Genomic DNA, 25,384 nt, shown 5'->3' on the forward strand with positions numbered 1-25,384 from the left:
GCCACAATCAGGGGAGTCAGAGCAGGCCCCAAACAATCAGGGAAGCCCACTGAAATCAACGAAGACCATCAAATGGACCAACAGGCAGGAGGCACTGGAGATGCGAGAGGACCTCCAGCAGCTCACCAAAGATGCAGGCCCATGGTGCAAGGGATGCGATAAGGACGAAGATCTTGGTCACAGGAGATGCTTGAGGTGGAGGCTACTTGGAGCCTGAGGAAGAGAGCCAACAAGCCTTTTAAACGGCATGTCGACGTGGTGCACAGGGGTTTGTTTCCTAGGGCCATGACAAAGGATACTGGCCTCAAACTCGGTGAGAGGACAGGGCATGCCTCGAGGGATGCGAAGAACCACCACCTGAGTTGCTGAGCCTTTCAGAGTCCGTGGGAGCCCAGGATCAGCAAACCGGTCAGCTTTGTTGCAGTGCCTGCAGATGCAGGGAAGTGACTCCTTCAATTCAAGGGAGATTCTTTCAGGAGTCTTGAATGCACACAGGTCTTTGGAAGGTTCCTGTATGGAGCACAGGCACAGACTTTGCAGCAGACGAGTACCCACCATAGTCAATTTAAGGGAGAAAGCACAGAGACTGGGGTCCGGGTTAGCAGGATCCCAGTCAGACTAGTCAAAAACACCATAGCACCAGGCAAAATGTGGGGGTAACCATAAAAGCAGAACCTACTTTCCTACAGGCACTTTACGATTTCAGCAATTGCTGGCATTGCTCAATATCTTTTAAGTTTGTTGTAGTTGTTAATTCTTTTACTGTTTTTATAATGCACTTAATATTTTTTTCTCACTTTTATACTTTGCTCTGCCTCTTTTCCTCTCGAAAGGACCAATCTGTCACTCAGCAGGTGATGGAAAGTCAATTTCTGTGGTTGAGAAGGAGAGGAAGACTTATCTGAAATTGTAGGTTGTGAATGGAGACACCTTTGAGAATGCTTTCTATTTGCCGGAGTACTGCTGGGGGAGTGGATATCAAACAAGCATTGGCATAGCCATTAGGTCTCGCCGTTGTAACCCTATAAGTATTTAGCCAGAGCTATTGATTTTGCTAATGTTTTTAAGCTATGTTGTAGAGCAGTGTTTGTGCTGTGTAATATGTTGAAAAGTTACAATAAAATATATTTCTAACCATTTTTCTTAACTTATATATAACCAAGAAGACATTATGTACAACAGCAGATGATTAAGAGGCCAGCTTCAAAGAACATGTCCTTGTGTGTTCAGAGGTTTTTCAGGCAACAAGAAAAATGTAAAGGTAACTTTGGCAATTAATGCTCCTGTTGGAGAGAGATGGGAGTTTTATCTACTGCCCGTTTCCACTCATGTTAAAGTAGAGCGGAGCATTAAGATGCTTGCTGCAAAGAATCTATCCTTGGGTGTTCAGAAGTTTCAGGCAACAATAACAATGTAAAGGTAACTTTGGCGATTAATGCTCCTGCTGGAGAGAGATGGGAGTTTTTTCTAGTGAATGTTTCCAATGATGCAAAAGTAGTGCAGAGGATTAGGATACCTGCTGCAAAGAACATGTCCTTGTGTGTTCAGAGGTTTTCAGACAACAGTGAAAATGTAAAGGTAACTTTGGTGATTAATACTCCTGCTAGAGAGAGAGATAGGAGTTTTATCTAGGGGCTATTTCCACTCATGCTAAAGTTCCGCACAAGATTAAGATACCTTCTGCAAAGAACATGCCCTTGTGTGTTCGGAGGTATTCGGGTAGCAATAACAATGTAAAGTTAATTTTGGAGATTTTTGTTCCTGCTGGGGAGAGATCGGAGTTTTTATTTATTTATTCATTTATTTTAAAACCTTTATTTTGTAAAGGAAGATACAGTTACAGACCTACAACCACGGAGGCTGGTCAGTTACACACATCAATAGCAACACCAGAGTACACAGCTCTTCAGCCGGCAACCCGGGGGTCCGGCAGGGATATCTCATGATCCTGTAAAAGCATGTGGTATAAATAGGATTAGTGAAAGGTTTCACGTTTTATATGTTATAAATAAAAACCAACAAACAAAACACAAAGAAGGTCGAGGCATTACTGTGCAGTAGATTGGCAGTCCCTTATGGCAGTGGGAGACGGGTGGAAGATATGCAACAATATGAAGGAGGAGAAATACTGGAGAGGGGAAGGGGGGGCCCAGGGGCAAAACAATACAATGCAGTCAACAAAAGCTAAGCATCAGGAACGCGCAGTCAAGGGAGGAGAAGCGGATCTGGGATGTCGGTGAATGGGGGGGTGCAAATCTCTCCACGGTACGCATTCCATTGACCCCAGACCCTACCCCATTTCTTAGGTCTGCCACGGGAGACATATACAGTTTTTTCCCTAAACATGGACCAGTCCAGGTTTTCTTTCCATGCTAGGAGTGATGGCGGCCTCTGAGAGCCCCACAGTTGGGCTATATCTCGCTTAGCAACCATATTACCCAATGTAACCCATTGAGTTTGAGCAACATTACAGTCATTCGGCTCCCAAACATTCAATAGGCAGCGTCTGGCCTCAGGCAATAACACCACACCCGTCACCTCACCCATAACCGCATGCACTCGGTGCCAGAACACCGCCACTTCCGGACATTCCCAGAGGATATGTAAAAATGTAGCCAGCATACCACATTCACGCCTGCACAACCCATCCACAGAGAAACCCATATGAACCAATCGTGGGCCCGTGACATATACCCGATGTAATATCTTAAGTTGCACCAGCCTGAGACGTGCCGGAATCGCGACCTCTTTGGGGGAAGATATCGCCGCCTGCCAGTCTTCATCGTCCAATTCTAGCCCGTCACTGGTCCAAGCATTCTGCAATTGTAAAAGGAGGTCCGAGCTATCGTTGATCAGTTTCTTATAAATAAGAGATATGGTGCTGTCGGGGACGTACCCGTCAAGCACTCTATCCTCAAGAGGAGAGGACTCTGGGATCATAGTACCAGCCGGGAAAACCGAGTTAAGCGCATGACTGATTTGAAGGTACCGGTAATGTTCCCTGTCACTCAGTTTGTGCTCCCACTGGAGTTCCTCGAAGGTCTTGACTCTGCCCCTAGCCCAGAGGTCGCACACTTTGCTGATGCCAATGAGATCCCATTTGTCGAAACCCTTCGACATCCACAGGCCACCCAGAGCTTCCGCGGTGTACAAAGGGGTCGATTTAGTCAGTTTATCTGTCCATCCCGTGGCGGCGGTCGCACTTCCCCAGACTCGCAACGCAACTGCAGTAGGGCCTGTTAGGTGCTTCCGGCCAGCTCTAGAATAGAGCGCTCGATTGTAGTCGCCCCCGGGCAGTTGCCATCTGTCCATCTCAAACGCGGGGTTTGGGACTGGGCCGTACATAGCGTGGTTCACAGCACTCAACTGGGAGGCGCTTGATGTCAGGTAACGCTATACCTCCGTCGTCAATTTTGCCAATGCGATACGCGGTCGCCCGCCGCACATCAACTTCCTCTGCAAGCCCTCGATCTCACGAAAATAGCTAGCAGGTACCAAATCAAGTGTATTCTGAATGGCATACAGGAAGCGGGGGAGAGACATCATTTTGAACAGGGCCGCCCTTCCCGAAGGGGAGAGTGGCAAGCCACACCACACCACGCCGCGACATCCGACCGAAGCCGGGAGAGCGGAGGCAGCAAATTCCGCTCATAGCGGGCTTTGGAATCCAGTGAAATGTAGATCTCCAAGTATTTAAAGCCGACTCTAGAAACCGGTATCGGGCAAATGCGGGGAAGAAGGGGCACATCGTCCGTGAGTGGATAAATACAGGACTTGGCCCAGTTAATGACCAAACCGGAGTTCCTCCCAAAGGAACGTAACACATCAAACAGGACACCCAATGACTTACGGGGAGAGGTAAGATACAGCAATATATCATCGGTGTTAGACGGACCGGGAGGGTCGGCCGAGAATAAGGGGAGAGGTCTCCGGGGAGAGCCGTCTCCAGCGATCGTACAGACGAGTAACTTCCCCCCCACAGATGTACACCACACAAGGATAAGGTTTAACGTTCTTTATAAGCAATTCTTTAAGTACGGTGAAATGGTACAAGGAGGTCTGGACTCCGGGGTCCCCTCGGTTCTAGTCTCTCGATTGGGAAAAGGGTAGCGGGACAGTCTTGTTACCAATCTGGTAGATGAAATAGCTCACAATCCTCGAGCTCGGCGTTCTAGACGATCGGGCCGCGGCGGAGCCAGCAGGTCCCGGGATGGTTGAAGGTAGCGACGGTCCGCGGCGGAGCCAGCAGGTCCCGATGAAGGTGGTAGTTACAAACGGTCTGCGGCCACGCCAGCAGGTCCCGACGACGATGAAGGTTTCAGAAGGTTGCGGCAACGCCAGCAGGTAGGACAATAGTTCGCAAGGTAGGACTACGGCAGCGCCAGTAGTCCGTCAAGGATGAGTTCTTCACTGCGTCTCTCGACTCCAGGATACAACTGCCTTCCTGCTCTGGAGCTGCCCCAGTTATAGGTCTGGTGCCCTTTGATGTCCGGACCCTCGCACTTGGAGGTCGGGAAGTCCGGGATGAGGGAGTCCAGACACCCAGCAGGGGGGTGGAGCCAGCGCCCGGGGGAGCTGGGTGCGATCGGCACCTGGCGGGGGAGAGCCATCGATACTTCTTTCTCCCATCAACCTGCCAAGTGGGCCGTTCACCTCCTGGGTGGATGGTGGTGCCGGGATGTCGGGGCCTGGCCAGGCCCAGGGTTAGGGTTGATCTGAGGCCACGCGGCCTCGTGGTGCAGTGTCCAAGATGGCGGCCGGGCCGGCCGAGGGAGCGGGAAGGAATTCGGCCCCATGATACAGAGATGTCCGCGGCAGGAGTCCCGCATGGGACGGGGCGCGGGTTGCCTTTGTGGGTAACATCTGGAGGACCGGGGCCCGGGTCCTGTCATGTGGGGAGGAGGCAAGCCCCTCACGTGGCCTGTCCAACAATCGGCATAGAGCGATATCCGGTCCTCGAAGTCGGGCGACCATCGGATGCCCTTAAGCGAAGGTTCCCAACGGAGCCACGCGGCCAGGGGCTCAAGGGCAAGCGCAAAGAGGAGCGGCGACAAGGGGCATCCCTGTCTCGTACCGCGTCCGAGGGTGAAGGGTTCCGAAGCCCTGCCATTAACCACCAGCTGTGCCAGTGGCTGCTCATACAAAAGCTTAATCCACCCAATGAATTTAGGGCCGAAACCAAACTTAGCAAGGGCAGCCCACAAATATGGCCACTCCACCGTGTCGAAGGCCATCGAGGCATCAAGTGAAACCAAGATGGCCGGCTCCCCAAGAGACCCCGCCCTTGCCAAGACGCCATGAAGGCGACGAAGATTGAGCGCGGTATTACGATGGGGTATAAATCCAGACTGGTCCGGATGGATCAAGTCAGCAATCACCGTAATCAGCCGATTTGCCAAAAGTTTTGCGAGAATTTCGGGCTCAACATTCAAGAGCGAAATAGGCCGATACGATGAGCAATGATCACGGGGCTTGCCATCTTTATGAATGACCACAATAGATGCCAATCTCTGATCTCGGGGAAGAGATCCGAGATCTCGCGATGACAGGAACATCCGACGAAGATACGGCGCCATTTTGTCGGGGCATAGTTTGTACAATTCCACTGGTATGCCATTCGGGCCCGAGGCCTTCCCGGAGCGAAGTGAACGGATAGCGAGCGCTACTTCATCGGTGGAAATATCCACCTCTATAAGCTCCTTGTCCGAATCCGACAAGCTAGGCAAGGCGATATCCCGAAGTAATAAATGTGAGTCCTCTTCCGGTCTATCAGAGACCGGCGCATAAACCGCCTGAAAGTGCTGGGCAAAGACTTGGGCTATATCAATCGGGTCCACGACACGTGTACCATCCAACCTTTCAACAACAGGCACCACCCGATTCAATCTATCCCTTTTGTCCAACCAGGCAATCAACTTTCCCGCAACACCTCAGGGGTGACCCCGGATTCCATCTGCCTTTCTAAGTCAGTGATTTCATTTTCCAGGTCCACCACCGCAGCATTCTTACGCTTCCTCTCGCTGGCAATGAGGGACAGGGTTTGACCACGAATCACTGGTTTATATGCCTCCCACAATGTAACAGGGGAGGATACCGATCCCTCATTCTCAGCGAAATAGTAGTCCATACACCTCACCACCTCCGACCTAATCCTGGGATTGCGAAGGTGCCAGGGGTTGATCGGAGCGATCCGGCCCTCGGCACCCAACTGTATGTCAACTGTAAGCCAAAGCGGAGAGTGGTCAGAGATCCCCCTGGCCAAATGCCTGATTTCCCGTACAGAGACCATCTACGCCACTGGTACGAGAATATAATCCAATCTCGAGAGACTCCCGTGGGCTCCCGAATAAAAAGTATACTGGAGCTGTCCAGGGTGCAGTTGCCTCCAACAATCAACTAGACCAAACGTGTCCAGGAGATTCCTAAGCCACAGCTGTGCCGCAGGCAGGGCTCTTGGGGGGCTACGGTCTTCATTCCCGCTAACTACAGAATTAAAGTCGCCACCCACTACCAATATGCTGTCAGGAAACCCCAGGATCACATTACCCAAATCAGCAAATGTGGTGGTTTGCAGGCCAGGGGGAACATACACAGACAAAATGGAGATCGTTTTTCCTTCCCACCGACCCGTGATAGCCGCATAACGGCCCCTGTCGTCCAACACTACGTCATCTATCTCCAGGGGGAGGGAAGTTCTTACCAGGACCCCCACCCCTCTCGACCCAGAGGTAAATCCTGAGTGAGCCACCAAGCGGTAGCCCCGTCTGTTCAGCGCGTGGCATGTATTTCCAACCAAATGCGTCTCCTGGAGTAAAATCACATCTGGGGCACATCGTTTCAAGTATTGCAAAACGATCCCCCGCTTTATCCTATCACCAAGACCGTTAACGTTCCAACTCAGCACCCTAAGCCCCCCACCCCCCATCCCCGCATTGGGCACTCCGCCCCCCTCGCCCCGGAACAAGCACACAGGATAAAAGCCAGAACATAGCGCAGCCTCAAGCGAAACAAAAAAGAAAAGACCCCCCACCACCCTCAAAGAACCCCGAGAAACACACCCCCCCACCCTGCACCCCTGCGTTAGACCAAAAAGCCACCCCAACTTGCAGTGTGCCTGTCGCCCCATTAAACTAACCTACAAGAAGAGAGAGAAAGTCCGCAGGGGAGGAAGAAGAGGCCCAATTCCCCCCACCCCCGGGTATCCACATTATAAAGCAAATCGATCACAAAGCCACTGCTGTAAGTCCAAGGAAATCGGCTCGCCGATGCAGACTCACTACTCCTGTTCAGCCAAGCCACCCTCGGCACCTCTCGAACTCTCGCTGCTGGCGCGGTTTGATGGCAATGTGTCCAGCCAGTCACTGACCACTTCAGGGCGATCGATGAAAAACGCCCGTTCTTCATACTCGATCCTCAGGCGGGCCGGAAAAAGCATGGCATACTTCAGTCCCATATCTCTGAGCCGTCTCTTCACCCCGGTGAAACCCATGCGTTGCTTCTGCACCGCCTGGGTGAAGTCTGGATAGAAACTAATCGAGGCATTGTCAAACTTAGTGGGACCTGTAGTAAGTGAGGCTTGCAGGATAGCGTCCCGGTCACGAAAATTAAAGATTCTGGCGATGATAGGCCTTGGTGCGGCCCCCAGCTTGGGCTTCCCACCAGGGACTCTATGAGCTCGCTCCACGGTAAAAAAGTTGCTGAGGCCCTTAGGCATTAGATGTTTCAGGACCAGATTCTCCACCAGAAGGTCCGTGGATACGTCCGCAGAGTTCTCCGGAACCCCCACGATGCGGACGTTATTGCGCCTGGCCCGGCTTTCGAAATCCTCCAGCTGGCGGGCAAACAGGTCATTGGAGGTTCGGAGAGTGCGAACCTCAGGCTGGAGGTCCGAGACATCCGTGGTCAAGCTTGCAGTTTTAATATCCAGGGACTTGACCCGCTCATTCGTTTTACCCAGGTCCGCCCTAATAAGATTAACCTCGATCGCCACTGTGTCGATCTTCGCTGCAAGGGTTTCATATTGTTGGCCCATAGTCGTTCGAACACTGGTGATGGCGCCCATGATGTCCTTCAGTGTCGGCTCCTCCGTTATAGGAGTACCATCTCCGGTCCCCTCAAGAGCCCTGCTCGCTCCGCCTGGGGACCCTTTTGGGCGAGTGTAGCGCTCTATGGTCTGGGTTTGAAGAACACCACCACGATGCGTGCCCTTGGTGTTCCGTTTCTCGGTATCCGCTTTGCCCGCCATATTGAGCAATGAACTCCGACGGAACCGGTGGTATCTGGTCAAAATGGTCCCGCTCTCGATGGCCCCCAAGGGCAAGAGGGCTAAGATCCAAAGCAAGCGTAGGACCTGCCGCAGGAACAGGACAGTCATATAGAGAGGCCGTAGAACGCCGTCAACAATGTCCCAAAGCGAAACCGAAAGTACCACAGGGGCTGTGGGCGTGTCACACTGGCCGTTGTTGTTGAATTGCCACCTGGGTACCTCGGGGACTCAAGTCCGGGGATAGTCTACGATGTAGGCCGCCAACTTCAGGGTGCAGCAAGTCCGGTTCTCGGCGTCTGATTTGATTTTTGAAAAAAGTTCTCAGGATCCGCAGGGCATAAGCAATAAGTACCCGTCGTTCAAATCAGGATTTGTGGCAGGATAGTTGCGGGAGGCGAAGAGGGTCTCGGGAGCCCTTTGCTCACGCGTCCATCTTGGCACCGCGCGAAGCTCCTCCCCCGAGATCGGAGATTTATCTAGTTATGTCCTTGTTATGTGAGGAGCCCTGCTGTGACAAACAAGTCTGTAGAGCGTTTACAGCACTACCCCGCCCCCTTCTTGGGCCCCAGTCAGAGCCGGAGGGAGGAAACAAAGATAATAATGTTGCCACTGAAACAAGGAGCACGAGGGTGGGGGAGGAAGGGTCAAGCTGAAAATCCACAGGGGGTTTTGCAGCGGCACGTTGATGCGTAAAAAGCCTAAGGAAATAAAACCCTAAACCATGGGCTGGAGACAGACAGCAAACGAAACATGCCATCTGTTTTTAAAGTAAACAAGCACTGTAATAGTAACCACATAACTTGAGGGAAACCCGTGCCTTAAAAAACACACAAGCGAGCTGCGAAGAGAGGGCGGAAAGAAAAAGTAGTGCATTGAAACTAAACATGTGGCCACTGGTGAAAAGATCCATGTAGACGGGTCAGTAGCCAGGGCGGTAACAAACTAGCCACAAGGTGGGACAAATGCACCTTGTTCACCACTGACAGCAATGCAATTTGGAAAGGCTGACCAAGCAACCAATAAAAAATTAGTAGGTGTGGAGAACTCCACAGAGTAATTACTGCATGCCTCGCAGAGCAGTGCATGCACGCTGACTTTAGGCTCGACCTAAAAATTATGTACATTGTTGCATGCAGTGCACAGGCCTCATACAACAAGTGCTGGCAAAACAAATACATTTGGCTTAGTTACCAGCCTTTTGACATTGACAAAACTTGTTTTTTGCAAAACTTTAATTTGGAGGAAAAGAAGCGAGTCATCTGGGCTACTGTTGGACTTGGCCCTCTCTGTTGGGCCATCTTCAAACTTTTTCCCTTCACCCTTCTGTTTTCAGAACCTGTTTTTATTGGCTCTTAGGAATTTGGCTTACAACCAATTGGCACAGTTAATTTACTTGAACGTCTCTACTAAAGTGGTACAACTTGTACGCAGGGCCTGTAAATTAAATGCTACTATTAGGCCTGCAGCACTGATTGTGTCACCCACTTAAGTAGCTTTTAAACATCTCCCATTGCTGCCTGTGTGTGCAGACTTAAACTGCCATTTCGACCTGGCGAAATAAACCTTTTTCCAGGCCTAAATCTTCCTCTTTAGGTCTCGCCTAAGCCAGCGCATGCGCTGGGGGGCATTTACTTAGGGCTTTTAAAAGTGCTGCCATACGGCCTAGCGCTTGCGTTCACACACGCGTGCATGCGCGCAACTGCCAGCTTTTAGCGCCCTGGCTTTCCTTTATGGATTTCCTTTGCCGCGCGCACCACTCGTAAGCTCACCTCCTGCTCCCCCTCCCACCACGGCCGCGGATCTTGTTATTGTAGCTTTCTACCCGCACTTGCATTTCCACCTGTTGCTGCTTCTATTTCATTTTTATGAGTAGTTTTCACTAGCGCTGCTCATGCTCCTCCCAGACTCCAATATTACACCCCCCTCCCCCTGGATGGCCTGCGTATTTCATAATTGGTCTCGCAGGTACGCTCTACTGCTGTGTGCTTATACTTTCCTCATGACACTCCTCTCTCTTGTAGTTTAAACTTTAAATAATGGCGTGGTTTTGGAGCCCACTTGGCTCAGCGCTATGATCTGTTTCACTTTCCTTTTGTTTCCATTAACTATCCTGCTTTCGAAATGTCGGCTGTTTTTCCTCTAAGCATTTACACATTCCTACCTCAAATACACTTGCAGCGTGTATAGTTGCCTTTCATTAATTGCCTTTTTGTTTGTTAACTTGTAATCACGTGACTGTGTTTAATTATTTTTTATTAGGCATGGAGGCAAGCAAGACTCTAACACTGTTCCCCTGTACTACAGTCAGCTGCTTTAATATGTATGCCACAACCTTACTCCAAATACTCCTGGACATAGATTTTGGTGAGAGTCGCCGTGTTTCCGTTATTTTTTTGTTTGTTTCACATGAAACAAACGATCCGGTCAATAATGTCTGTCCAAAGACAGGACTACTGTACCTCCTTTCCAAAGCTTGCACTATCCCGGACACATCTCTACGTCCTTTGGGCTGCAGCAAGTTCATAGGTATGACTCCAAGCTCCACTGCTTTCGCAAGCGCTCTCAATTCACGTTTCTAGCTCCCTGAAGCACTCCCGGGTGATTTGCAGCTCTCTAGAGGTTTCAGGTCCTGCTTTTCAGGTTTCCAATGTGCGTCCAAATTCTTCTAGTTACATTTCCGATGACCTGTCCTGTCCACTCCCAAGGTCAAATGTTTACAGTTCCCTAATATGTCACTACTTTCAGTTTATACTGTTCAGCTACCCAACAGCCTTAACAATCGGGCTCCTTTGTTCTCAGCTGATTAATTTAGAAAACCTCCCTATCTACAGATCTATTTTAGTGCTTGAAGTGACGAAGGGCAGACAGCAGCTTGCAGGTCCATGTTTATTAGTTATAATAATATCTCTAGCGGAAACGTGTTCTGTATATTTTTTGTTAAAAATGGTAACCATCTCCTGCATTTGATAACAAGCTCATTGATTCCATAAAGTAAATCACTTACGTACAATTGTTGCATGCTGTAATAAGACACTGGTCCAGCAGCAGTCAAAACATGTCTCATTTTAACTGTTGTGGGGCTTTTCCATGTTTCCAGTGATGCACGTTTCTTTAAATATTGCTAGATACTCAAACATGGCACACTTTTCAGTGATATGGCTGTGTATGCAGTCTTTTGGCTTTTAACGCTTTAGATTGCGTTCAAAAAGTTGAAAATGTACTTTAAAGTTTTACATGTACTGGTAACTCTCAAATTTGTTTTTCACTAGTGTCAGGCTTTCCTCTCCCATAGGATAACACTGGGTTACAGGATTATATTTAATAAGGGATAACTTTTGATTAGAAGCAGGTAGGAAACTTCTGTTTGATGTGTTAGAAATTGTAATGTTAACCCATTTTTAATGGTAAAGTCGGATAGTAAGTCAGAATTCTGAGAATGCCACTTTTAGAAAGTTAGCATTTTCTTGCCCTAACCAATTGGTGCCTGCGTCTTATTCCTGGGACACATGGCTAGATGCAGTTGGCCTTTGTGCATTCCTCTCAGCATCACAATAGATGGTCTGGCTGTTGGCAGGAAAGGGGTGGATCTACACCTACCAAGCTTGTACTTTCAAAGGCAATGGCCCAGCCTATACATACAGGGCTTCACACTAGCCTTCTGTGCCTCCAGACAGACTGGGAACAGGGTAGGTAAGCAGACAATTCCAGACACCTCTGTGGGTGTAACAGTACAGAAGCTTCTCTCAATTCAAAGGGGGCACAAGATATAAAAGTGTGATCTTCAGCCTCACTCTTCAGTACCTTCTGGAGCTGTGGAAATTACATACGAAGGAGGCCCTGCTGCTTGAGGCCTGCTTCGCTTGCTGAGAAGGAAGAAATTACCTGCACCCTTCATCCCAGGCTGAAGTGACTCCAATGGTCAGCTGACTGACCTCCTATTCTGACCTACAGGGACACAACACACTGACCTGCTGCAAATGGACCTGCCTGAGCCCTGCTGGGATTCTGCTGGAGTACGTCCCCGATCCCCAAGAGGCGCCTCTTAGGCAGTGCTTAATTTGTAGGAAAAAAAGTGCCAGGGCTCTCGTCAGGAGACCCCTGCAGTTTGCACCACATATTGCCCCTGCCATGCTGCAAATGCTAGTAACCACACAACTACACACCATTACACTCCTACAAGTGTAACATTTTGGACTGTTTAAGGCCCAAAAGCTATAAGAATGGCTTAGGCAGCAGGAAATAGTATTTTTAATGTATATTGAATTAATAATTGCCTGTTGTTGCGGTCACCTCTGGATTAGCCAGACAGCGCCACCTTGTGGCAGACTGCATAAGTGCAGGTGTTTCCAATTAAGAGCCGGTGCTCAGCACCGGAAATCACTATCTCAAATTAAGAAGAAATTCTGAACTTTGGTGCTTTTTGCTAAACTGAACAGGCTTGTTCATGCCAAGATCTTGCCTCCCATGACCACTGACAACATGAAGCTCCGGTGAACACGACTCTTCATGCTAGTGATGACCAGCAATGAGAGATCTGCTCTTTGAGAAACAGCATCGACAGCCTGCGGTGACCACCATTGTGAATCTCCAGCAACGACTGTCTGTGATGCACGAGAGGATCTTCGTGCTACAACAACAGTCCACAACTGCTGGTCTATTCTCCGCACTACAGCAATGACCATCCATGACGCTTGGTCTGTTCTTCGTCCTACAGGTAAGACTATCTGAAATGCTCTCCCTGCTCCTCGAGGCCTCCTCCATCGGGAACTGAACTGTTTGCGCTTGTGTTTAGACTGTAGCTTCTTCAGCAGGATTAGGCTGGTGCCTGTGTCTGGCCCACTCTTCCAGCCCTATCAAGGGTTTCATAATAGTCGCAGAATAAATCATTGATAGGCTTAGGGACGTGGACTGGGTCCCCAGTGCCGAATCGAACTTGCATGAATGGAGGTCCACGGGTCTCAGGCGTAACTAGCCATGCCAATAATCTTAACAGGCCTCCCCTCTTCTTTCAGCACCCTAGCAAGGTAGCCTCTGTAGTCATGGCACCTCAACCGTTCAAGGCCGTGGTGGTACAGTGTGTGCATTTCTCTTAAGGTATCTCGTGCATCTGGTCAATTTCCCTGTACATTATCCAACAAGTGTAATTTACCTCCCAATGTTTCCAGATCTCAATATAATTCTTTTTGTGCCCCCATCAATTGTCCAAAGCAATGACCCCTCATCACCACCTTAAACGCCTCCCATTCTATCAGCTCTATGGATGCTATTTGTGTACTGTTATCAAAGTAAGTGTCTATGGCTGTGCCTGCAGTTTCTTTGAAACAGTTATCTTCTAGCATCATCAGGTTTAGCTGCCATAGTGGGATCAGCGAGCGTTTCCCCAGGGGCTGAAGGGTTAACAAGAGAGGGCTATAATCTGAAAATGTATGCACCAAATATTCTGTTTGGGTAACAGAGCAACCCAAGCCAGGTGTGCTCAAGAATAAATACAGCCAGGTGTGCAATTGGTGCAAAGGAGCATAGTACGAGTAGTCTCGATCCCCTACATGATGTGTCCTCCAGAGGTCCTCTAGCCCCCAATTTCACCTCCAATCTCGGAATCCTGCTGTTGTGCGGTAGACCTGGTGCACGGTAATGGAGGATGTGGGCAGTCTAGGATAGTATTAGTAACACAAACAAAATAACCCCCCAGCAGTATGTCCGATGTTAACACCTCAGCGATAGAGGCCGAGATGTAGTGGTGAGCCTCAGCAAGGCCTACCAGTGCAAGGGGTTCGCCCTTCTCTGCACAAGTCCTCAGACCAATAGGGTAGAAGTTGACACAGAAACTGGAATAGAAAATACAAAGTGTATTAACCTCATGAAGTGGAACTACATTCACACAACACCGTTCGGCAATGTATGAAGTAGCACACTGAATGGAAGGAGCTTGTTCCTTTTATACCCATAAAGGGGCTCAAAAGAAGGCGGTACAAGTACAAGAGAAGGTTTCAGGCAAATATAAGGTCATACAGAAAATGCACAGTCAACAAGTGGGAGGAGCTAAAAGTTAGACTAATTCTGGTGAATACATCCTGACATTTACAGACTAGGGACAGCTGCAAGGACAGCTGCAAGCTCAACTGAGCATGTGCGAAGCAGAAGAGGCTAAATATAACCTGTCTCTGGGCAGATTTCAAGAGCAGACAACAGCAAGGTAGGACAGAGCACATGGCAAACAAGATGGCTGCCAGAAATACAAAATGAATTCCACAAAATGGACAAGATAACTTCATAATACAGGATGGCTTCTGCTAATGCTAACCCAATCGCTGCAAAATTACAACAGAGAGGTTCTGAAGGAATCGCACTTGATCTTGATTAGGGGCATATATACTACCTAACGTGATGTCCCACCCAAGGACCTTACCCTTCCTCAGTATGATTCTACCATCTCTGTCTGCGAGTGTGTAGGGGTTTGAAGGGTACACAACCCTGTCCCCAGATCAATTCACCTCTGCCTTACGCCGAGTAGGAGGTCACAAACATCTGCCCTCTCCATCTTCTGCGCATTGTCTCCACTTCGCCATAAATGAGGTGTGTTTCCTGCAGGAGCACAATCTGCACTCCTCTCCTGCGCAAGTATCTACGCATGTTGTGAAGCTTAATGGCTGAGCCTATCCCCCTGATGTTCCATGTCAGTATTTTCAGTGTGTGTTGTTTGGAGGCCATTTTCAAGAACCTTGGTACTCAGTCCTACCTTCCCTTCCAAATCCGCCGACCCCAGAAATAAAGAGCTTAGACCCCACCTGCAAAAGAAACTAAAATATAACCATGAAAACCCCCATAAAATAAAACTCCCTCTTCCCCAGCCCAAATTGCAGGCAAACCATCTTGGTCATCGTAAGAACACATCTAGGAGCTAGGCGAGGTCTTCTAGGAGGGTGTAGGACACATCATGTGTACAATCGCCTGCAGGGCAATGCAATTGTTGTTCAGTTCAACTCGCATCAGCAGGGTAGGCTGCATCATGTGTACAATCGCCTGCAGGGCAATGTTATTGTTGTTCAGTTCAACTCGCATCGGCTCTTTTAGCAAACACCTCCAGCCTGGCCATTTCCATTCATAACAGGGCTTTCCATATCGTCATGATGCATGGCTCTCCTCAGAAGAGCCTCGCCCAGTCAGAGATCATCAGCTAGTCTTGGCGTAACAATCGTCAGCATGACGCTTTCAAATCATGAGCTATCTCCTGTTCCTTAGCTCATCTAGTGCCAGGTTCCGAGACAGAGTCCGTATTCCTCCTGATTTCGTCCACCTCCTTTACGGGAGCACCTCTTTCCTTCTTCGTCTGAGATGGACTAGGTCTTTTAGACTGCTTCCTTTTCGGCCTGGTCCGTGCCCTTGTTTCTCCACATGGGTTACCAGTATCTGTGTTTTTGGTTTTATTCCTACATTGTAGGATTCGAGCCATTTCCAAGCCACCTCGGGGTCCTCAAAAAAATGTGTCTTCCCATCCAATATTAGGCGGAGCCTGGTAGGGAACATTAAAGAGAACTGCAGGTTCTCTTCTCGCAGTGCTCTCTTGACCTCAAGATATGAGGCTGGTTTTCTCTGTACTTCAGCGTTGTAGTCGGGGAAGATAGAGACTTTGCTATTGCCCACCGTAAACAGGCCATCAGTTTGTGCTTTCTGTAGGAGGAGGTCTATATCTTTGTAGTGAAAGAGCTTTGCTACCACAGGACGCGGCGGAGCTGGGAGGCGAGTGGGGACCTTGTCTTCTGTCTCGAGAGTGTAGATTGTCAAGAGGCCCTCCAGTGCCACTACCATGCTGAGCCAGGGTTCTAGGAATGAGATCATGTCCTTACTTTCTGTTCCCTCCAGAAGCCCAAGAATTCTTATGTTGTTCCTTCTATTCCACCCGTCTGCATCTTCATCCCTGCAATTCAGCGTGCAGTTCCACTCAGTGATTTCAGAATCCTGGAAAGTCAGTTTTGTTGTGTGGGGTGGAGCTCCGGGATAGAGGCCTCTGTGGTCTTCACTCCCTCTGCTAGTTTGTGGTGTTCACTTCTTAGCAGGCCAAAGCCCACAGACACAGTGCTGATATCTTGGTGCAGGGTGGCTTTGGTATCTGTGATTGCTTCCAGGATTTTGGTCAATCGTTGTTGTACAGGGTCCGCCATGGCCATCGGGTCCAGTGAGCCTGTTGGAGATCAGCAGTTTCTTCTTCCCTGTCTGAGGGCACACCAGTCGCTATCGCCCTGGCTTTTTCCAGTCTCCTCCAAACTTGGGGTTTCAAGGGCCCAAACTGGACTGTCTGGGGTGTTGTTGCTCACTAATCCGGAGGTGGTAATGTGTGACCCGGCCAGATACAGGATGGCTTTCTTTTACCTCTACCGCCGCAGAGTTGGTGTATACAAAAAGGGAGGTGGAGATAGAGTGTAATAAGCAATTGCAAATGCCAGTGGGTGGTCCTCAAACTGGAGAGGCAAGGTAGACTTGGACTCCTGAGGCAAACTGGCCCCGGAGGGATTGCTAGAGGAGAAATTAGGACCTTGGGCCCTGGGCCCATGCCAGCATCCTTCGTTGCGCTGACCAGGTGCAAACTGCTCCACTCAGGAGGGGATCCTGACGGGTTGTCCGCTTTGCCCCAGGTCTGTTCTGCCTTGCCGGCTGAGCTTAGCTGCACCCCAGTCATTGCTTCTTGGTCCCTCCTTTGGGCTATCCCTTCAAGGCCCCTGCGATCCACAATCGGGCCTCTGTCATGGGCATCCTGCACTCGGCTCTGCCAGATACTGATGGACGCTGGGAGGGGTTTGTCGACCCTTCCACCACTAGTCTCCCTGCACCCCTGTGGGTCTGGGATCCTCACTGGGTCACCACGTAAACTGAAATTCTCTGTGGGGTATAGATGGGGCACCCAAGGCCGCGCGAGTTTCTCACGTGAGCAGGTCGGCGATCAGGTCTGTTGCCCGTCACTCCAGCCCTGCAGCGTATCCGGATCGTGCCCCTGCCGGCCTCCACAGCCGCCTGGATTCATAAGGCAGCTAGTGACGGCTGACACCGGTCTATCTCCAGCCACACTTTTGGGGAACATGTCCGGCTTGCAGGCCAACAATCTCTGCTCCTCCGGGGTGGCGGGACAACTGTTGACTCCCCACATTCTTCATTGCGGTCATCATGTAGGCCACTGATACTGGGCTCCAAGCGTATATCGGGATAAGGGAAGAGACAACAGGATAGACGAAAGGAAGTCTGTCTAAAGACAGACTGGGCAGGTGACGACCAAGGAGAGAATCCACGGGCCATCTCCCCTATAGCTAAACCGGGGATCTCCATCGGGCATCAGACAAAATAGCTCGGTCTCAAGTGGCAAGGGAAGAAGTTCACAGAAAAACAGGGTGGGTACAAAGGGCAAGGGCAAGTGAGGGCAAAGGACAGAGGCTGGAAAGAGTAGGAACAGAGAGGGATGAGGGGTGGGGGAAGGGAGAATGGGGGGAGATAAGGTCAGGAGAGACGTGGGATTATTTGCCCAAAGTCTGGCTGGGTAGGTGATGGTCAAGGAGGGGGTCCAAAGTCCATTTCCCCTTTAGCTAGCGAGGCAGCTCCACCGGGAATCAGACAAAAGTAGCTAGGTCTCAGCTGTCTAGGGAAGTAAGCAGCGTAAGGTCCTGATGGGTGGGCGTGCGGGGAAGAGAACGAGACAAATGTCCGTCAGCAGCAGGGAAGAAAACAAGACAAATGTCCGTGATCCGGCTGGGTAGGTGAGACCATAGCCGTGTGCCAGGGCCAGTCTCCCCTATAGCTGTCAGTGCAGCTCCACCGGCAAGCGGCCATGTATGCGTTTAGGGCTCCGCCAGAGAAGAGTGAGGATCAGGAGGGGATCAGAAGGCTATAAACCAAAAACGGGTGGTAGGCGCTGGCGAGGATGGTAAGGTAGGAGAAGGAGTGTGGTTTTTGTGGCCATATTAGAGTTGGACACGTTGAGTCTATTAGTCTCCATGGCTCAGTGGCAAGTTCTAGTTGCCACCAGTTTAAAGTTGGTTAAAAAACACAGTGCCCAAAATCCTGGAAGAAACACCAGGACCCCGATCTCAGAGAGGCAGCTGGAGGGGGGCCAGTGTAGCATTCTCAGGCAGCAGCGGTGATCTGGGATTACAAGACGCTTCTGTGAGGCGCTGGGTGTGTGCTGTTCTATGTTCGGCCGGTGAGGACCAGCAGCACTGGAAACCCAGCTCTGAGACCCTTGGAATGGGTGGATCGGCAGCCATGCACCGGGCCGCAGGTGATAGCATGGGAGCAGCAGCGTGTCAAGCAGCCTTTTAAGGGGTGTTCGTCGTGCAATGGAGCAGTGCACAGCCAGTGTCCGTGTACTTCCAGGCCACGGGCACAGTCCCCACAATGGGTCCGGATGCTAGGTCAACCACAGGGCAAATTTGCGGGCCTCTCCCTTGTTGCACCCATACCTCTCAATTGGCGCAGGCAGGCGAGTTCAGGGGCAGTGAAATTAAGTCTGTGGTGTAGCAAATTACAGACCGCTGTATTGCCTATCGATTTTGCCGACAAGTAAATCACGGGCACCATCTTAAGGTCAGGCCCTCTCAGATAACGATCATTGGGTTGATGAGGTCTGATTCGTGAGAAAACTTTCTTAAAGCTTGCACACACAGCTTTCAGAACGATAGTTGTCATAAATCGCCAGTTGTTAGCACCTCAGCTCCGCAGGAGCAGGCACAACGTTTCCTGTACACTTCAGACGGCCTCCATCTTAGGGTCAGGCCACTTTAATTAAAGAGCCTCGCAATAGAGGCAAGTGTACCTTGACAGAGGTTCAGGCTGCTGAAATGCTCCTAAGCCCGGTGCACAGGAAGGAAATTTAGTTTGTCTCTGTGCCTTCTATGTCAGGAGTAGTGGTATTTAACATCATCCTCCATTTTGATTTACTTCATCACTGCGGACAGCGCGTTTGCGGGGGTAAATCAGCTTCATTTGGCACCTTCCAGCAGTCCTTGATGGCACCCACAAGAGCAGCGATCCATCCGATACCGAAGCCTGGTGTTTAAAATTATATTCATCCCCAATGGCTCCGGAATCCACGCATGTTGCCTCGTACCCGGAGAAACGGATCAGACGCGATTGGCGCTAAGCCACGCCCCTGTGAAGACCACTGAGGTAAAACAGATTTGTAGGACTACCAAGCACAGATGCATTGTGGATTGGGCGGGCTGAATTTGATTAAAAAGGTGACTGCAACTCACTTGTGTTTCCTTACTTTGCCAGTGAACAAGGGTGTGTAGCCCGAAACTCGTTTGGCTTGGACAATCGTGGCACCAGATTTGAGCCGCACCTGGTGCCCGTGCAACTTTAGATGTGTGTTCCATTTTGAGAGGCCTTTTCCACATGATGTAAAAATTGTTGGATTTGTATCGGCTGGCACTGGTCGAGGATACGGCCCGCCGCGGAAAGGCGGATCAAGAGACCACAATCGCATGGTTCTCAATGACGAATTGGTTTCCTGTTGTAAGGCAGAGATATGGCATGGGTTATGGCATGGACTGTGTTGCCAAACCCACTTCGGATTTTATTCATTATAATTAGAGGCACAATGTGGAGCCCACAGAGGTAAAACCGATTTGCAGGACTACCAAGCACAGAATGCCTTGCGATTGCGTGGGGCTGAATTTGAATAAAAAGGTGAATGCAACTCTCTTGTGTTTCCTTCACTTTGCCAGTGAACAAGGGCATGTAGCCCGAAATGCGTTTGCCGTGGACAATCATGGCACCAGATCTGAGCCGCACCTGATGCCCATGCAACTTTGGATGTATTTTTCATTTCGAGAGGCCTTTTCCACATGGTGTAAAAATTGTTGGACTTGTATTGGCTGACCCTGGTCGAGGAAAAGGGGCGCTGCGGAAAGGCGGAGCAAGAGACCACGATCGAGTGGATCTCAATGTCGAATTGGTTTCCTGTTTTAAGGGAGAGATATGGCATGGTTAATGGGATGGACTGTGTTGCCAAACCCACTTGGGATTTTATTCATTACAATTAGAGGCACAATGTAAAGCCCACCGAGGTAAAACAGATTTGCAGAACTACCAAACACAGAATGCCTTGCGATTGCGTGGGGCTGAATTTGAATAAAAAGGTCACTGCAACTCACTTGTGTTTCCTTACTTTGCCAGTGAACAAGGGCGTGTAGCCCGAAACGCATTTGGCTTGGACAATCGTATCACCAGATCTGGGCCATACTTGATGCCCCTGCAACTTTGGATGTATTTTCCATTTCGAGAGGTCTTTTCCACATGGTGTAAAAATTGTTGGAGATATATATATAAATACATATATTTATATTTAAATTATTTAAAAATTTTCTTTTTTCTTTTTGGGAGCAGATCCCCCCCCCCCGTTTTTTTAAATAATTTTTTCCCCCCATTTTTAACCTTACCACTCTATACCCTTGCCCACCATTAAACAATAAAAATACCCTTACCACCTAATACCCACTCCTAAACCCTAAAAACACCCTTACCACCCTACGCCCCTACCCATCACTAAAAATACCCTTACTACCCTATAACTTTAACTGCCTCCAAACCCCATTTCATATATATATTGTTTATATAACTAATCACAAAGTGTGACCAAGGTGTTTATACACCGAAACGTGTTGATGTCTCTTCCGCATTCGAGAGAAATAAAAACAAACTTGATTTACACTCAGCATTGGAGTGCCCTGGTTACCTTACGAGAGAAAACCAGAAAAGTGATTTGAATCGCAGTGCACGGCAAAACACTGCCTACGAGCACCATTGGTGCTTTGGTAGCCGGGAGGCAACAGGCCGAACCCAGGATAGAGATAGATAAAGGCATTATGTCGTAATGCCAGAGTTGTAAAGGCAGTTTCCCCTTCTGTGCAAGGTAATGACCATACAAATGTCTGAAATAGGGACATGTACCTGGTCCACCATTGATGAAGCCTTGGCTAAGAATGAGCTTGAAGGCCCCATGGAGCATAAACTCCTCCAAGTTTCTAATGTTTGGAAAATGAATTGCAATTGACCAGATAAAAGATACCTTTGCAACTTTACTGCTTTAACTAAGACCAACACAAGAAATGCTCAGAAAAGTTGAAGGGATTTGCATTTCCAGCAAAAACGTCAACACTGGAGATATTTATTTTGTCCAAGGCTTCCTCAGTTAAAGAAGCAATGAGGTCCAGGCTGAAAAATTAGCAAACTTTCATGATTGGAAGAAAGTTCTGTAAAAATCTTTGGAAATTAGACTAGACTGTCTGGAGCACAACCATTCAGCTGGCTCACCATGCCACAAAAGTACTCTCCACCAGCATCCAACAAAATACACCAGACAGAATTCTTAACATACAATTAGAATGAGCTAGATACATCAAGTAGTTGGCTATCTTGGTACCCAAAAGAGCTTGCCCTCAAGAAACCAACAAACATATTCATGTGCAGGGACGTGAGAGTCTACTCTCCTAGATCATGTATAAGCAGATGACATAACTCTTCAACACCAAATTTGAACACCCACAGGCCAATGTTTCGGTAGCAGCTAAATAATTGAGAATACGCCCAGAGTAGAATACGTCATCAAAAGCTCAAACAGACTCTGGTTTCTGATGGCACCATCAAAACAATGTGGCAAGTCACTGAAATGCAAAAAGTCCTACCAGGATTTATCAGTGGCAGAATGTACACTATCCAAATGCAAGATTCATAATGCAGATGTCACAAAATTATTGTTTTCAATGATGTTCATTATCTCGACAGCTAATTAAGAAAAATATCGCAAAGCCCGCTCCTGTACTGCTATACATGAAAAAACACACTTATAACAAAAAGAATTGAACATATTCAAAAGTTTAATTGGTACCGTTGTCTTCCTTTTTAAACCTACAGCCAGCGGACGTGGCGTAGGACGGCTTATGGGCTTCAAGTCACTTTTACTTGAAGAAGGCAGCTCTGGTTTCCCACTTGGTTCTCTTGTAACATTAGCACCATTTTTTTGTGCTTCAACTGTGATTAGATACCGATCACTTTCCAGGTCATCCCCAGGACAGAGCTACAAGCAAAAGAATGGTTAATGTAAAATAACAACAATATAATTGTTTCAACCAGTGCTTTACAAGAATACAATAGTTGTTCCAAAGCATATTTAAAAAACTGTCTAACATTTCAGAAAAAATATCGGATAATAATGCCAAGACCCAAGAAGAAATGTTACATTATACACTCTTAATATTTCAACATTTCAGTGGGAATGTAGCTCATTTAAATGTTTTTTGAAAGGTAAAGTGGTCTATAATCCGTTGTTTCATAATTCATAACTGTCTAGCATTCAAATTAATTTAGTACTGACATGCTTGTATCTACAAGTATTAGTACCCACTGTCATTGGGAAAGTTAACTGAGGTTAATTCAGATATTTTCTCTGATAATAACTAGTGGTTCTTTGGTAGAGCAGGTGTTGGGTTTAAAGTCCAACTCTCCTCTCTCAACTGACTGAGTTAGATGGCCAAGAATTGGCTGTATTTGAGAAAGTCTATACAATGGATGAAAGTGGAGTTAGGTATTTGAAGCTAATACAAACCTCTTAAAAAAGCTTAAAGACCAGTTTGCTAACCTAAGATCCTTGCATGGCCTCACTGTAGTCTGTTAGCTCTGAACTCTTGTGGCAAATCTGTGACTCACAGAATACCCATTGAGGAGTTGCATCTGAAATCTTGGAGACTTTCATGCAGGTGGACAATCCTGACTGTGCTGGTTTCTCGTTGGCTAAAACCTTGGAATAGGCCAGTATATCAAGTGCGTAAGAACATGATCAATGGTTGCATTCCATCTGTTCCATTGCTGATCCTGGAACCCTCAATTGAACACTACTTTCTCTATTTCTTCCTTTCCTGCGTTGCTTTACTGAAAATTGTGCCCAATACTCATTTTAACTGAAAATTATATATTTTTTAATTGCGAGTGCACCTATGCTTCACTGATGATTTATTTTATTGAGTCCTTGAAGCAGGAGTTTGTAGATTTAAATTTTCCTTTGATTATTATATTTCTGATTTTAGCCTGTTCTAAAATGTTGCATTGGTTCAATGTTGATGGTCATGGACGCTCTGCTGTCATCCAGAATCTGTAATGCTGTGCTTTATAAAACCAGTTTCTGCATGGACTTTACTTTTCATGCCATTGCATGCTTTACAAGGAGTATCTCACTCCTGTGCTTCATTCAGCTCTGTCTTAAGTTTTACTTCCTCCTAAACAGGCTACAGTGCAGTGCCTTGCTTGCACATGCAAGACGATCTATTCTGTACCATCAGACATTTTGTTTGTAGCCTGGTCATCTTGTGATATTTATAAGATTACAAACCAGTATATGAAACCCTCAGTAATTACTCCTGAATGACCTGCTTACTTTAGTCCAACTGCCTCGTCTCCAAACATAAGGGAATCTCGGAAAAATCAATGTCCTTCTCACTTTGATTGTAAGTGAAGCACACCAGACTCATTTCTCCAATTTCCTGTCAATTTTGAACATGAAGTCAGCCATCTTTTTCAACAGGACAAGTAAAATCTGAGAGAACACCAAAGATAGGCCTGGCACCATGCTTTTGCAGGCACTGAGGTTTGTCTATCCATTTTTGTATAAGGCTGAGATTGATAGTGCTGCAGTAACAAAATCTCAAAGAACATAGCAGCGTGAAATTTGAGTCATAATGAGTGTGGGTGTGAGATAAACGGTTCTAAGAGAAGGGTGAGTGAGTGAGTAAATGATAAAACTAGCTAAGGGACCCACTCACAGTATTTTAACCTGCCAAGGGAACCTATATATTAAACTTAATTCACCCAAGTATCCCTTAACTAGTTTTATCATTCACTCACTCTTCTCTTAAAACCCTTTATCTCACACCCACACTCATCATACGGCAGTACCTATACCAATAAAAGATCTCAGCTAAAGCGACCCTTCGAGGGACCCGTAGGGCATTGCAGCACCGGCCCGGCGAGGAGCAACGCTCGATAATGAAGCATGACATCACACGGGATGTGTGAGGGCATCAAGAGACAAGACTTAAGCTTGCCTCTAGTCTGTGGGTTTTAGACCTAGGCTCTTACTCTCCACTTCTTTTCCTTTTCTCGTTTTTGTGGGCGACTATTGTGCCCAGAATTGATTATTAATTAATTAATTAGCGCCGGGACGCCCCGTTGCCAGGGCAGCTGTTGCGCTTTACAAAACTGCTAACACATAACATAACATAACATAATTGGAACAGTTACCCTCTGTTTGCATTCAAATTCTTCCTACTTCAAACCTAGAAGTTGCCCCTTTTTCCACAATCCATTATGGTTAGAGCTAGATTTGCTTGAGCTGTCTGAACTGCTGAACCTCTCAGTGACCTTTCCTGGTTGCTTCCCCCATTGCTATTATTTTTATCTGGTTCTTTTGCGCCCTGAAGAAGGTCGACCTCGGATTGAGGTCTAAACCGAAAACGTCCGCTGGTGCTTACTTCGAAATCAGTCTGACCAGGACATTTAGTTCAGTGGAAATTCCGAAATATACGGATGCATATATAAAACAAGGATGTACTATTAACCAACTTTTTCTTTCCCAGTCTATAGAAAATAATATTTTGCTGCTTTTATTGAGGTGTTGTATTTATGTTTGAACGATTAAAGTATGGGAATGGTCTGGTATGTTTGTTTGAGGGAATGTGAGTTCGAATGAGATGGTTTGGGGGTTGTTGGTATCCACTAGTTGCTCAAATAAAAATGATGTATTTAATCCTATGAGAAAGATTGAGCTATGAGAAATGTTGTTATTTTGTTTTTGTGGGCTACTTTGCGATTCTTTGCGCTTTCTAATGTATGATTCAATGTACTCTTCACACCCATTTACCAAGTAGGGTTTGTTTTTTTGGCTCAGAACCCCAAGTGCAGGCTTCCTTTCCAGTCTGTTTGGCCTTTGACTGCCACAAGATCAGGAGGGAACATACCCGTGAGAGGAAGGGAGGCAGTTGCGTATCCTCCAATTGAAGTCTGCATTTTAAGATGATTCCCACTATGTCAAATGACGCAGGTGAGAAATTGGGGCACACACTGGCAGTGCCCTTGTGTGGG

General features: G+C 47.9%; 1 protein-coding gene across 1 annotated transcript in view; it reads right to left on the reverse strand.

Annotated features, from left to right (window-relative positions):
- The window catches only part of LOC147667214 (5'-3' DNA helicase ZGRF1-like), a gene marked incomplete at its 3' end in the record, with an annotated part of 340,063 nt that overhangs the window by 260,971 nt on the left and 53,708 nt on the right, over window positions 1–25,384 (reverse strand). Inside the window, exon 5 of the mRNA XM_086948844.1 lies at window positions 22,140–22,328. Coding sequence (XP_086804970.1) covers window positions 22,140–22,328 — 189 coding nt within the window. The remainder of the gene's footprint in view (window positions 1–22,139; window positions 22,329–25,384) is intronic.

Source organism: Lissotriton vulgaris, unplaced genomic scaffold (assembly GCF_964263255.1).
Source record: "Lissotriton vulgaris unplaced genomic scaffold, aLisVul1.2 SCAFFOLD_1138, whole genome shotgun sequence".
Classification (NCBI taxonomy): Eukaryota; Metazoa; Chordata; class Amphibia; order Caudata; family Salamandridae; genus Lissotriton; species Lissotriton vulgaris.